Here is a 15,230-nt window from a genome sequence, read left to right as displayed (position 1 = left end):
GCAGGTTATTTTCAGGTCTGCCTTCCTGCAGGCTTTTGCTCTCAGCGTTATCTACAACTCATATGATTTAAGGTGTTTCATAATTCACTTTAATTGAATGTTTCCTGGTCGGATAGAAGAAACCAAAAACCCCCAACAAAGTAAGAGCTTCTTGCTCTGAAGCCAGTCTCTGCTAGGGTATGGACAGAGATTGCAGGGCTGCTCTGAACTGAAGTGTACAGCGGTGCAACAGCGGTGCAACAGCATTCCAAAGTTTTCAAGATAAGTAATTTGGTATTCTTAAGAAAATACAAGCAGCTGGCTTCTATGGTTTGTAAGCAGCGAGAAATCAATTCAAATATTACGAATCGTAAAACTGCTTTTCCCAGATGCCCTCTTTGTGTTTCTTGGAGGCAGCGCTGTGGTGCGCTGCTCTGCCTGCTCGAGGTGGGAGTGAGGAGCTACGTGTCCGAGATGCAAATAAAACACAGTATGTATAAAAGTTAATTATTTTAGTATAAATGCAGACATGAAACTCATATTTTTGTTTTCAGATCTAACAAATCAAGTAGAGACAATTGGACTGAAGCTGCAGAAAGTAACAGCTGAAATGGACCACTACAAAAAGCTGCTAATGTAAGATTTCTGTTTGCCAGCTTGTTTTGCTATGCACACAGAGCTCTAACAGAATGCTTCCTTTTCAGAGAATGCTGCTTGTCAGGGTGGCTTGAGAAGGTTATGACCAACAGAAAACCTTCATATTAAACAGTCTGTATTTCTAACCACCTGACTGTGTCTGTCTGTGGAAGCAGGGCTTCCTTCCTCCATCTGTGTTCCATGGTATTGCAAAGAGGAGGGGTAAATCAGCTCAGTCTGACGCTCCATTTAACACACAAGTATACGATAAATTTTGTGAAATCCACATCGCTTCTGTACTAAAAAGACTTATGGAAAGTAGTATTTTACATTGTAGGTTTGGGGTGGAAGGAAGGGTGTCATAAAATTAGTCAGAAACTTTAGTACTTAATCAGTCACTATGATTTCTTTTTTATTTTATTTACATAAATTTGCTGTGACTTTTCCCCGTGAACCAGTGTGTTATTGTGGTTTGTAACTTTACTGTGCCTATGGTTTAAAGTAAGAGTATATACAAAACCTGAATTAATAATTTTCTCTAGTGGGAGGTGTCCCTGCCCATGGCAGGGGGGTTGAAACTAGGTGATCTTTAAGGTCCCTTCCAACCCAAACTGTTCTATGATTCTATAATTCACTACTGAAAATAAATCTTTCAGATTTTAAGCTCAAGCATAATGAACTGCCAATCTTGAGACCGGCTGTTGTCCATCTTTTTGTGTGTTTTGCTGAAATTTAAGCAAGAATTCATTCTTTTGTCACAGAATTCCTGAATAGTTGGGTTGGCAGGGTCACCCCGAGCAGTTGCACAGGAGCGTGGTCAGTCAAGGTTTGGATCCCTCCGGAGAAGTAGACTCCACACTCTCCCTGGGCAGCTGCTTCTAGTTCATGATCTGTACTTTCTGGTTTCGGTTCCTCTTTTCAGAGGGTGTATATTCATAATGAAGTTGCAAATATTTGGAATGCTTAGCAACAAAGTATTTTAATGATAATACAAGTATTGAGCGTGAAAAAAAAGATTTCACGAACACAGTTAAATAAACAGTAAAGGGTTTCCAAATGTAATATGAAAATTTGATGTAATATGGATACAATTTAATAAAATAACATATTCTATATCTGTTTAAGTGTAAATATGAAGCTTAACCATGGATATTAATTGGTGAAATGATGACATAATTACAAGAAACCTATGAAGTTTCCATCCCTCTTACCTACTAAATTGTTATTTGTTCATTTTTATTCATATCTTACTTGAAACTTTAATCAGTGTTACAAGATCTCACTTTCTTTTTTGCAACATTGAGCTAGGTTAGGCTGAGAAGCACAACTTCCAGTTAGTTAAAAATATTAGCTGGAATTGACAGAACTTTTTGTTGTCTGCCTTTTCAGTGAAACAAAAAGTTAGATAATACATCAATACATGATGTTCAGATTACTGCATGAATGAAGGCTATCGGTTCTTTGGACAGTACACCTTTTTTTGATCTTCTCCTAGGGTGAAATCAACGGAACTTGATGTCTGTCAAAATGAACTGAAAAAGATGAAATATGAAAATGGAATTTCTGAGTCAAGGTAAATGCTGAAATTATATTTCATAGCATAAATTTTACATTTCTGAGCAGTAAGATCAAAAATTTTACCATTTTAATGCAGGTTTTGTGCAAGAATTTTTCTATTTTTGTGTCCAAGTAAGTTAAAATAACTTCTTAAAGAATGCATAGGTTTTTGTCTGATATTTTATTTGTCTGTTTAGTTCCTGTATGTAAATAACAACATAGTAACTACGATGCTGATACTTTTTTTTCATTTGTAGGCTCACAAAAGAGCTCAAGGAAAAGGAAGAATCTCTTCAAATTTGTCAACAAGTGTGCAAACACTTACAGGAAGAAATGGCTGAGAAAGAAAGAAAAGAAGAAGACCTAAAACGAAGAACTGGTCGATCAGAAAGCGAGCTGGAAGCACTTAAAGCTCTTCTTAGACAAACAGAGGAAGAGGTGGTGATGTTGAAACAAGAGAGGTAATGGGAGCTGAGTCACCACAGGTGATCTCCTGCAACCGTATGTTCAGCCTAGATTGTCTTTTTGGACATCTATTAAAAATAAAACATTCCTCCTCTGCCAGATCCTCTCACCCTGTTACCAGAAGGGCAGGTAGATGCTGTGAAGCACCAGAGGTGGTTGCATTGATTCGAATGTGGGAGGAGAGATGGTAGAACAAGGAATGTGGCTGAGGCACTGGGCAGACTGGGAGAGACCAACTGATCCCAGCTCTGTGCTCTGAAGTCACTGCCTTGTCTGTGTGCCCAGCACAGTCCTGCCCTACCACTGCCCTCTCTCCTCTCCTGCTTTTAGGGCAACATTCTAAAAGCCTTGGCAGCCCTGAGCTCATGTCCTGAAATTCTGGAGTTATTTGGATGGATTTTTAAAATTATTTCAGTATAGAGAAAACTGGAATGAAAAAAAAAAAAGAAAAAAACTTAAATGAAAGAGAAAAGAATCCTTGCTTTGCGATCCAGGGCTTCAGATCAAGCTTAATCAAAACAGCCATTTATTGCAGTTGTTAGAGCTGCTATATTTTATGTGAGCCTTATAGAGCAGGAGCCCTGGAGGGTTTAAATTCTTGTAACTTATGTTATTAGCAACTTGCAAACCATAACAATGCTATAAATATTGCAACATGCCAGGTTGTTGGATGTAATCTAGTATTTGGTGAAGGATTCGGTCAAGTGTATGGACGACTTCCAGCCAGTAATTTTTCAGTTACTGAAAAATGAGCTTCTCTTTTATTGGCAAAATAGAAAGTGCTGTCCCCTGCTTAAGACATGGCAGTACATCATCACTTTGATTTGTGTGCGAGGGAAAACGTGTTCAGAGAAGTGGCTTTGGGACAAGATAAGCATTTTTTGAGAATGATGTAAACCAAGAGGCATTAAGCTATTCTCCTCTTTAAAGGGTTTGAATATTCCCTGCGCTTTAGTACTCGCATGAGAAGATGTTACATGTTAATTTATTTTCTTCTACTTAAACCTCAAATACACGAGTTGTTGCAGCTGATACATTGCTAATAATCTAAGTTACAAGAATTTAAACTCTCCGTGGCTTTTACTCTACAAACCTCATGTAACAAACAGTAACTCTAACAATAGAAAGCACTTGGTGGTTTTAATTCAAAACCTGTTACAATTTTTTAATTAGTGATAGCAATATTCTAAGTTCATTAAGCACAACACTTTCTGGTTTGACTATTGTAACAGTTTTTCTCTGTTCTTCAAAATTTAACCTGAGGAATATTAAAAATAGTTGAAGTTTAAAAGATCTGTGTGTGGAAGAAAGACCAACTAGAGTATTTTCTTTAAAACATAAAATTCATAAAGCATGTCACAATGATATTATGCAAATGCTAAGTAGTGATTACTGCTGTGCCTGCAGGCTCCAGGCAGGATTGCTGGGCTTATTGCACAAAATACTGAACAAAGAGGAAAAGACAAGCCTTTGCCACAAAGGGCTTAATTGCAAGAAAATGGCATAGCACCAGTCTGGCCAGAGCACATATTTACATACTAGTTTTTGTGGTTTCTAGGGAGTTAATGCTGATTTCTCATCAGAACAGAACAGAGCAGCTGCAGGAAACACTAAGACAGAAGATGCGGAGTGAAGATAACTGGAGGGAGAAGGTAATACTGGATGTGCAATTGGCACCCTTTTAATTTCATCTCTATTTTCCTTTTTGGTTGTAGTCAGCTGTCACGACTGAGTACAGTAAGCCAGACTCCTATCTCCTCAAGTGCAAACATGTCAGTAGTATTCTTTGAACGAGAGGTTTTAATGGATGATTTCTCTGCACAGGCTGGAACTGAATGCAGAAGGTATTTCGTATGAGCGTTTACAGACTTGGCAGGTGTTTGGGTTTGATCCATTCTTCCAGGTTTTAGGTTATTTAGGTTATGATAGGAATGGTTGGACTCGATGATCCGGCGGGTCTTTTCCAACCTGGTGATTCCATGATTCTATGATTCTATGATTTGGAAAGTGCTTGTGGGAGGAGTGCAGTCCCCTGAAAGCCTGAGCATGAGAAGCAGGACTGTGCCAACTGAACCTCTGATCTTGCAAGCTCCGAGCTTTCCCTGTGTGCTCTGCAGGAGGGGGTGCAGCAGGAGAAGGCCAGTCTCACAGGCTGTTGTTCCACACCAGCTTCAAGGAGGTGACCATACAGAGCCCACCCTGTCCTGTGTGCCACGGTTATAAACCCCGAACCACTGGATTTGTTTCCTGACACATCTGGCAGAGAAGCAGAGGAAAGCATGCATTTAATATTGAAGAGGTTTCCCAGTGAAAATGAGGTTGGGCATTGCAGACAAGATGGTGAGAACACAGAGCCTTCCTGTTTGCTGGTTCGGTGAACGGAAACGGAAGATTGCTCTTTGTATAACAAATCTATACAAGAAATAATAAGCAGATGAGCAAAAACGTTCTTTCCTTAGAAGACAGGTATTTGCAAGCCAAAGCAGAGCGAAACAAACAAGTTGTTGTAGGATAATAATTCTGGAGCTATCAGGAGTTGTCGAATAGCAAAAGGCAGTGAAGCTGCTAGCTGTACAGCTGATGAGGAAGGCGAGCAGTGTGGGGGTGTCCTGCCTGGTACTTACTGCAGCTGGGAGTGCAGGATACATACTCCTGCCATCCCTGTGGCAATAGGCAAATGAAGCAGCAACATGACAATTTTATCCTTTCCAAGTCCTCTGTGAACATGAAATTTGTTGTTTCAATATGAATCCATAGTTCCTGATGATGTCAGGGTGACTCCCCACATGTACGGAGAGGAGAATGTCCCTAGAGCTAGGAGGGACCTCTAGGGTGTGAAAGGCTTCTGCTCTTTCTGCTGACCTCAAGCATCACCTTTCAGACAGCTGTATCCTGCTGATGGATAGGATCCCGCTGATGACTCTACTGTTTTTTTACTTGCCTTCCCTTTGAGTCAGAGCAGGATGGAAATAAAGACTTCAGTGAAATTTACTGTGAAAATACCTCCGTATTTCATTTGGAAAGACTTGATGCTCCCACGACTTGGCTTCTCTGTGAAATGGCCCATCATTTGTTGTTTTATTCATTGACTTAGGAAAGCCTGCAAAGCCACTCACATACGCCTTCCCACCTCGGCTCTTTTGATAACTGTATAATGGCTCTTTTCATGGTGAGGAAGAAGGGGAAGGTGGGAGGGAGAATGATGCACCTTCCATACACACATGTTCTGATATACATGCCTGGTTTTCCTCTATTTAATGGTGTGAAGGAAAAAAAAAAAAGAGGATGATTAAAATACAGCAGGGAGGACACCCTGAATTCAGGGGGTAATGGCTTGATTGAGGAACCAAGTGGGAAAGAGGTTAGGTCTGTTCCTAATGTGGGATGCAACATGATAAAAACAGCTCAGACACAGGGTGGGATGCCCAGCTGCACCTCTGCTGCCAAAGAGCTGGTGCTGCATGCGCTGCAAGAGCCTGTTCCACAAACATGAACTCCTGTTAACCTGTGTGTTCTTGTTAGAAGGGTTTCCCACAGCTTCCTGCATCTTTAATGGGGATTATTACATTCTATGAAGTTAGGTTGTAATTTGTTAATCACCTTTAAGTGTGTACTTCGGTTTGGGGTCTTCTGTCAAAACATATTTTTGGCTGATTTAAAAAGTAAGGATGTTTTCCCCCTGGATCTGCTAATTGGAAAGGTTTCTTGGTTAATTGCACAGCAGCTTGGGGTGTGGCGATGCTGCAGCTCCTCGTTTGTACTGGGCTTTGAGCAGCCTCACTGCATAATGGTGATCTTGGGAATCTTCAGCTCTGCTCTACAGGACAGGCTGCTTTTTCATGTTATTTTGGGCCATGCTGTGAAATTCTGAGCTGGACACTCTTCACTGGGATTGGAGAATCCACCTGCCAGGCTCTTCCAGTGGGGATTGGGAAAGCTGTTTGCCATAGAGAACTGCGAGCATATGAACTTTTTTAATCTGCAACTTTTTCACATCTGTGAAAGAAGAGTGGCAAATAGTGTTGAACAATAACTGGCTTTTCTGATTTTAGACTTACGTAATTGCTGACTAAAATTACTGTCATCTTCTTTTTTGTTTCCGTACGTGGTGTCTGAAAGCTTTATTTAGTCTCAGGAAAAAAATTGGACTCCTAGCAATTATGATCAGTTGCATTTCTTTTAAAACTTCTTAACCTCTCTGCTGTAGGATATAATTTTAGAATGAGGTCACACTGTCTGCATAATCACAGTCTGTTGTTCAACCTGACATTAAAACAAGGTAAAGACTCCTACCAGTAAGAAAAAGCAATTACCACTTTGGTATCTCAGCCATTAAAATGCAGTGAATGTCAAGTGCTCTAAAATTGTTCTCATCACACAAAAGAATCAGAAATGTGACCAAGCACCAAAGTTATCTTTTTTTCTTGGGTCACTGTGCCACTGCATCAGTAGCAAGTGTTCCAATTTTCTATTTAAAATACAGATAAACTTTTAAGTTGTTTTAATGGAACAAAAGAAATCTTTCTTTTATGCAAAATTTTAAGATTGATGTAAACATTTCTTTTATGGATTTTTTTTTAATATTAATTAGCGAGTTGCACCTAAGTGGTTTTAAAGCAATTAGTAGTCATTATGCTTAGATCCACTGCCATTTTATTTCCTGTTCTGGTTATCCATCAAGTGTTTCATGTGAAAAATGCTTGCATAATCTCCAAGATGAGCTCAGGTTTTTTATGGCACTTTTGTTTTTTTAGTTTTAGTAATCAAGTCACCTCTAACACATGATCTGCTTCTATAATACATAGAGTTAATAGATCTATTCTTCTATGATTGTAATCCTAACTCCTGTATAACAATGTAGATGATACATCTGTAATAATAATAATAACGATAACAGTAGTCTGCTTTGAGGTTCTTACAAATATACCAGTTTTAAGCAAAAGAATTTGGTATATTTTGATTTTAAAAAATAATGGAAATACTTCCAGTTTACATTTTCCCCAAAAAGAATTAAGGGGATTTGTTGTATTTTTGCTCATAATTAGTGTATGGAATTAGATAATTGTAATTAAGCTCATCCTGGGCTTTTCTGCTTTTAAAAATTTGAAGTAATTAGGCTAGTGCTGTGCATGTTTAATGTGCCTTTCCTATTTTTTCAGTGTGTTACAATTAGGCCCATTACAATTCAGCCTGCAGAAATGTAATATTAGCATACTGATTGAGGAAAAATATTATTCAAACCACAGCCTTCAGCATTTCCTCCAGAATCCAGGCTTTTATTTTCAGGAAATTATGGCTGAGTTTTCAAATTCCAATATATAATATTATGTATGCGAGATGCCTTAAGGACTGGGATATTATGCCCCAAATTTGCAAATGTTTTACTTCCATTTCTCCACTTTTTGAGCTTGTCCCCCTCGTCGATGCTGTGTTATGTGGGGCAGGTGGAGCTGCTCCTTGCTGTCCCGGAGCATGGAACCTCGCTGCTTCTTGGAACCTTGACTCGGTGATGGGGTCACGCGATGCCTGGAGAGGCCAGCATCTCGCTGACACCTTGCAAGAGGTTCTGTGTGTGCTCCTTCCTGTATATTTCTGCTATTTCCAGCAGATTTATTGGAAGAGGGGCACATATAAAATAGGAAAGCAGTGCTAACGTGTATGCTTCTGGATTCTGCGTCACCCGAGTGTGGAGCAGACAAAAACATTCTACGTGGTGAGGTCTGTTCACTGACAAGGCTGAGGGGCAGAGCATGAAAATTACGTTATAAGAAAGAGTTAACATCTTTATTTTTTAATATTGAGCTTATGGCCTATTTTTAGCTCAGTAGATGGCATTTACTGTGAAGTGTATCGTTTTGCTGCCTTTGAAAATAATAATGAGCTGAGTTTTACCTGCAGAGCAAGTGCACCCAGCAGAATGATAACCTATTTTAAGAACCAGCTAATTATTTTGTAGTTTTGTGGGTTTGTAGTGATCGAATGTGAAGTTCAACTACCTAAATATAGACATCTGAGGACCCTTGAGACACCTTGGGGCTTGTGAGATGTCTTCTGGGGACTGGTGGCTGTGACTTGGCGCTGGTGCTCAGCGGAGCAGGAGCCACCCGTGCCACCACCAGCCAGTGGGAAATGGGAGCTTTGCCTCACCAGGCTCCAACTGTTGCAATTGTTTTGTGTTCAGTGCTCAAAAATCTCAGTCTGCTAAATTTCACATCACTTATTGTTAAAACCCACTTGTTTCCTAGATGGAAATCGGTCTGGCTAAAGGTGAAGCGCGACACAAAGAAGCAATTCTTAAAGTAAAGGAAGAAGCGAGAGTGGAGTTGGACATTGAAAGACAGAAACAGCAAGACCTAGTCACAAAATACCAGAGAGATCATGAAGAGCTCCAGAAGAAGGTGTGTAACACACAGGAGAAAAGCTTTGTGGGAGTAAATGTTGTAAACCTCTCGGAAACGGTATGAGAAGGAGCAAAAATCTTTATTTGTATAGTCCTGTATCTAGTGGGACATGTCCCTTCCCATTGCAGGGGGGTTGGAGCTGGCTGATCTTTAAGGTCCCTTTTAACACAAACTATTCTATGATTCTATCTAGAGAATACAAATATTTCTTTCCCAGTCTTAGCAGAAGTTTCAGGGTTTGTTTTTTTTTAATGGAACAGGTTAATCAGTAATTATTCCATTTAGTTAAATGGTAGAGAAGTTCTTCCTTTGCTTACATTTCCTTAACCCAGAGTTCATCTATGTCCATAGGCTGTAGTTGCTAATTATTTTTAAACTGACAACATCGTTTTTTAAAGGCCGTGGGCTGTTTTGGCCTATGACAGGTTGTCACAAGACCAGCTGCACAGTTTCTTCCTTTCGCAAATGAATTCAGCACCGATGGGGAAAGGTCTGGTGGCCAGTTAACTGATTTTTCTCTGTGTTGTGGTTGCATCACACACAATTGTATATATGGCCTTAGTTTTCAAATTATTTGAAACATTTATTGAGAATTCTGGAAAAATCAAGGAAATTTGTTGAAATTATATTGTTATTTAAAATTTGTTACATTACACAGTGTTTGAAAGAGCTGAAAATAACAGTTTGTCTTAGCTCACTTTACAAATATTTGGTTACGATTTTAAAACCCTGAAGAAATACTGGCTTGCTTTAAGGAAGTTAAGTTTTCCTATTTTTATCTCCATTTCTCTGTTTGATCTTGGATATACTAATTAATCTCTCTCTTCTGAGTGAGTTTTGGTTAGTTTACAGCTCTCTGATGTCCTTTGAGGATATTATGTAAATTCAAAGTGGGTTGTTTTTTTTTTTTTTGTCTCTCAGGACATGCATGTTTGCATTTGTATTTCTTTTTCCCCTACAGTCAACATTTGTCCGACACAGAATTCTACATATTTAAAGACATCCACTGAATGTAGACTAATGCAATTTTTGTCTGATCAAATGCAGATACCAGGATTAATATCCAGCGCCACCAGCAGCCTGAGAATGGAGACCGAAATTCTTGAAAAGAAGCTACAGGATGCCCAGATCAAACTTGCAGAGAAAGATGAAGATAAGGAAAAAGAAATTCAGAGCCTTAAAAGACTTATTACTGAACTTGAATTTCAGCTGATGATGGAAAAGAATAATAATGAATCATTTCTGGATAATATGAGGAAAGAAATCAAACACAAGTCAGATGAACTGGAAAAATTAACCCAGGAGAGGACACAGCTGATTCACAATTTGAATCGAGTTCAGGAGGAGGTAGGAACATGATTGAGGAAATGCCTTACTATTTTCACTTGGAGACATGTGATTTCTAAAATCATTCGAAACATCTATATTTCAAACCCTGTGTACTGCTTTAAAACCATTGAAGTGAAAAAAATTGTAAGTCCAGTGTAATTTCATAAATACAGTGTATCAAAAAAGTGAACTTTTTAATTCAGCAAGCACTTAAACTAGTGTTTTATTTTAAAAATATAATTGTTTTTCAGGTCATGCACGACATATATTTCTTAGTTTCCAGCCTCATATAGTGCTACATAAACATGAGTAAACAGTAAAGTGGTCTTCATGTTTTTGAAGCAGAAGACACAGACATTTCTCATTCTTTGAACAGGACAGCAGCAATTTTCCCAGTAATCTTACTTATTTTCGAATAATTTGTAAGAAAAATCTTTATACTCTCAAAAGAAATGAGGGTGTTCACAGTCCTGCTCTGAACAGCTTCTGGGGCAGAGATTGCATCTTGTAATGTGGGAGTGTGTGTGTGTGTGTGTCCTGCTGTGCTGAAGGGGATGTATCCCACCTCCCACCAGAAAAGCCATTTTCTGGAACACAGGAATGCTTAAGAATTAATCAAATGTGAAGAGAAATTTGACTGATACATGTTCTTACCACAAGCATTTGCTGAATGTTTGGAATATGATAGGAAGGGAGGAGAGAGCACTCTACTGCTCTACGAGAAATGTGGAAACAGCGAAGTCGGGGACTGTTGATAAGATTAGACTGGAATGTCCAAAGTAATGAAGTGGCAGAAAAAAACTGGTAAACAGTGAAAACAAAACTCTTCAAAATGATTTAGGGCTTGGGCTGATATTTATTTCTTCCTTGAAAAAAGTTCAGAAACACTGTGTTCCTGAAATTAGAATGATGCTGGCACTTGTTCTGTCCTGTACCTATGAAAAAGGCTTTTGGAAAGACACGCAGTCTTCAGGCATTCGTCAGGAACTTTAGAATTGCAGGGAACACATTGTTATCCTCAATCATGAGATTCTACCAGCTCTGCTTATGTGCTGTTTTCCCCACTCTGAAGCAGTGTTCCTCCTCTACTACCATTATATTAGGAAATGGGGAGGTAAGAGTAGTTGAAATTTGAAACTGGATTTAACTTTGCATGAGAATGCTTTCTCAGATTTGAAGGTAACACTTCCCAAATAATTTCGTGGACTGTCAGTGACCATCTGATGGCAGGGGATGTAACGTTTAACTTCCTTTCATTAAGTTGTCTGCAGGGTTAGGTTTTCAGAGAATAAGTTGTTTTGGATATTTGCATCTCTCCAACTTGCACCTCTGCACGTAGTTAGGTTCCTTTGCTTGCATTCAGCACAGAGGTTAGACAGCCTGAGCAGAACTTCCGTGTCTCTCCACTCTACATCCCCTGTGGATGCTTTGACCAAAGTAAAATTTTGAAATAAATAAAACCAAATTGGTCAACAAAGGACTTTTCATTTCTCCATTTTTGAAGTTTTGTTGGAGACACATGCAAAACACTTAGTAGGTTTAGTAACCTCTTCTTGGCTAAACAGAGCTTACCAGTGTCCAACCGATAACTCTGACTTTACCAGCACCAGTATCCACTCTTCAAAACATCAAAAAAGTGCCATTGAGATTATCTTTCATACAAGCTTTTTCCCTGTGTACACCCACTGCCATAATCACACAGAGAATTTCAAATCAAAATGTTTCTCTTCACTTAAGGGTGATCCGAGGCCTGACCTGGCATTCAGCTCATACTTTTAGCCCTAAAGAGGTTTACATGGAAAGGTTTGTGTCTGGATAATGAGCTTGTGCGTGACTGAGGGTGTTCTCTGTTTGGCTTGATCATTGGACTTGGTGCTGGAGCTTCCTTGGTGGTTTCTTCCCTTTCATTCTCATGGACCTCCTGCTGTTAGCAACAACTGCCTGCTTAGACAATCAGGTGTTTCTGCTTGTATTTGTGCTTTCAGTAGTTCTGACTCTTATGAATCAATTTAGTGATGTTGACCCTTGAGTTTTACTTACTTTTTGTTTCAGGTGAAAACCGGGAAGGTGAGCATCACAAATAAGTTCTGCATTATATACTGACCCGAAGACTTCTCTTACAGGGAAACTCAGTGGTCTGCTCAAGGCCTAGTAGCAGTCACTTACTGCTTAGGTGTCACGAACCACACTGCAAAGTTTGTGAAAACCACCAGACTGAAAATCAAGTATCCCAATTATTTGGGAAATAATAATCAGTAAAGAATGCCATTGCAAGAAATCAGTGCCCAATTATTTAAACTACAGAGGAGGATAACTTCTTGAACATCTTATCATAACAAAGCAGTGCAATAATACTCAATCTCTGTAGGTTGCTTTTTCTTTCCAAGAGCAGCATTCCCAGGCTCTCCCTACTTGGAGGAAGGGCAGGAGGTCGGAAGTAACTTCTGATAACTAACCTCATATTTTCTACTGTCTCCTGAGGGAATGAAGGGTATGTAAATACTGATGACTTTCAGAGAACCAAAATACAGGGAAGTATTGAAGGGTTTGTTTGCATCAGTGCCCTTCAGCCACCGCTGCCTTCAGCCAGAGGAGTTTAATGGGCACGCTTTTTGACTAATGGCATTTTGTAAGCCAGCGTTTGTTTCTGTTTGCAGAACACTCTTCTCCAGGAGACGGTGCGCAGAGAGTGTGAGGAACGCTATGAGCTGACTGCAGCTTTGACTCAAGCCAGGGAACAAGTACTGGAACTAAAAAAACTCAGTGGAAACTTCCCTTTATCGCCGTGTTCCCTGACTCAGGGCAGCCTAACCTCCTCTGCTGCCCTGCTTGCTGATTACGGACAGAAAAGCCGCACAAGCTCCGGTGCTGGGAAGGAAATTAATCTCTCCAGGCAGTTCGGTATTTCAAGAGCTGCTAAGGCAGCCACGTCCGGTAAGCGTAACAGCAGCGGCAGCGTGGGCTTGCCGGCTCTGACCCCACCACATCCTCCAAGGGGAAGGGCAGCTTCACTGAATGAGCCCAGGAGCAGGATTGCTGCAGCCATAAGACGACGACTGAGTCAGCTCTGACAGCTACACGCACATACCCAGCATGTGGGAAACCTTTTCAGTCCATCAAACGATCGTTTACTGGTGGACTCCTGGGGCCAAATCTTAGCTGATGCAATTCATGCATTTATATTAAACTTGCACGTATTTTTGATGCAATAATGTTTCTTTGTCCATTGCATAGCAATGTAATGAAACGCTATCTACATTTCAGGATAAGAAAAGTAAAAAAAGAAACAATGCTGTCTCTCCAAGAAGAGCACATCTTCAATACATGTAATTAAAATAACTGCCAATTTCAAATACCGTTTTCCCTAACCACTATTTTCCTATTGTATGTGTTCTCCCATCCCATGTAACTTAATTGCTTGCTTCTGGTGTAAAAACGTGGTTTGTTCGGTTAGAATCAGACTTTTGCAGTTATACAGTTGAGTAGTGGTATAAATGCAAAAAATTATGTGTAGGTCAGTGAGACTCGCTAGTTATCGCATAAATATCACTCAGCATGAAGATGTTGCAAATCCGTGCACTCAGTAGAGTGGCCATTGGCAGGGACCCAGCTTCCTCTGTGTGCAGGTCTTCAAGCTGTGCAATTCAAGGAATTGAAGAATTAATACGTTTTGTCCAAAAAATGGTTGTCTCTTGAATTTCATCGCAAAAATATCTTTATTAAATGTGATTTTTAGCTCCAAGTAGACATACTGGAATTCTCTATAAAATTGCTGCAGAGGAGGATCAATGTTTTAATTTTACTGCTTGATACATGGTGCCATGGTTTGTTTTGGAGCATGAAAAGCCCAGAGAAGGCTCGATCGTCTTTGTGAGCATGCAGACACTGCTCTTCGAACCAGGCAAGGAGAGGTGATGAAGCAGGTGCAGGTCAGCCTGGCCAAGTCCACTGGGCAGAGGTGGAGCTGCCACGGGGACCCAGCTTGGACAAGGGCTGCGGGCAGGGCAGTAGCTGGGGTTGAGCTTCCAGGCTGGTTGTAGCAGGGCAGGGATGGGAACCCGGGCACAGGACTCTTCAGACCTGCTGGTGCCCCCAGAATCACCTTCTTGAAAGACCATTTCCTGAGGCCATCAGCTCTGATGAGCAGAAACTTCGTGGGAGGTAAGTTAAAGGGGAGCATTTTGGAGACCCTCAGAATGTGCAGATAAACCACTGGATAACTGAAAATGCCTGCTTCTGTTTTAAGTTTTGGGATTGGGCTTGCTCTTCACTCAGTCATGGAGCTGGTTCTTCACAGGACACTTTACTTGTAAACTCAAATACGTTTATAATTGCACCATGAACAACAGTGGCACCAGTGCAGTGGGACCTGTCCATGGGACCCACTGACTTTGCTCAGATACTCATTTTTCTTAAAGATGTTGAAAATTGGAAGTGTCAAAGGTCGTGAAATCAATTCCGCTGAATCACAAACCTCAGGAAATTCATTTTTCAGTAATTCCACAAATGCAGAAAGAAAGGGATGGGGAGCACTGCCCAAAGCCTCTTCCCTGGTGATGCTGATTTTCTTCTTTATGTGTAGGAAAGGTCCTGACTTCTTTGAGCTTCAAAACTATTATTCCGCTGTGCACCCAGAGTCTTCCTGTACCCAAGTAATGGAGTTTTATTGAGATTTTTTTTTTTTTAAATGATAAGCTCTGGAGCTTTAGTGTGGAGAATTTTCAAAACATTTTAGACAAAGCTCAGTTGTATTTTACAGTCGTATGGGAATTTTTAATTTATGTAAATCCAGTAAGTGCTATTGCATAATTGTATACTCTGTCCCATAGTTATGCTCACGGTGAAGCCTGTGGTAGCTGATAT

General features: G+C 40.1%; 1 protein-coding gene across 5 annotated transcripts in view; it reads left to right on the top strand.

Annotated features, from left to right (window-relative positions):
* Window positions 1-14,212, top strand: part of LEKR1 (leucine, glutamate and lysine rich 1) — a 55,526-nt gene extending 41,314 nt beyond the window's left edge. For 3 of the 5 annotated variants that reach the window (XM_069865131.1, XM_069865133.1, XM_069865134.1), the window contains 7 exons: window positions 534-615; window positions 2,111-2,188; window positions 2,430-2,633; window positions 4,196-4,289; window positions 8,883-9,035; window positions 10,086-10,385; window positions 13,025-14,212. In XM_069865131.1, the coding sequence (XP_069721232.1) occupies window positions 534-615; window positions 2,111-2,188; window positions 2,430-2,633; window positions 4,196-4,289; window positions 8,883-9,035; window positions 10,086-10,385; window positions 13,025-13,438 (1,325 nt within the window). In that variant the 3' untranslated portion in view covers window positions 13,439-14,212. Of the gene's footprint in view, window positions 1-533; window positions 616-2,110; window positions 2,189-2,429; window positions 2,634-4,195; window positions 4,290-8,882; window positions 9,036-10,085; window positions 10,386-13,024 lie in introns of those variants that run through there. The other 2 variants (XM_069865132.1, XM_069865135.1) reach the window with 2 other exon arrangements.
* Window positions 14,213-15,230: the final 1,018 nt, after the last annotated feature.

Source organism: Phaenicophaeus curvirostris, chromosome 10 (genome assembly GCF_032191515.1).
Source record: "Phaenicophaeus curvirostris isolate KB17595 chromosome 10, BPBGC_Pcur_1.0, whole genome shotgun sequence".
NCBI lineage: Eukaryota > Metazoa > Chordata > Aves > Cuculiformes > Cuculidae > Phaenicophaeus > Phaenicophaeus curvirostris.
The sequence above is the reverse complement of the archived record's forward strand: the minus strand, read 5'-3'. Positions and strand labels throughout refer to the sequence as shown.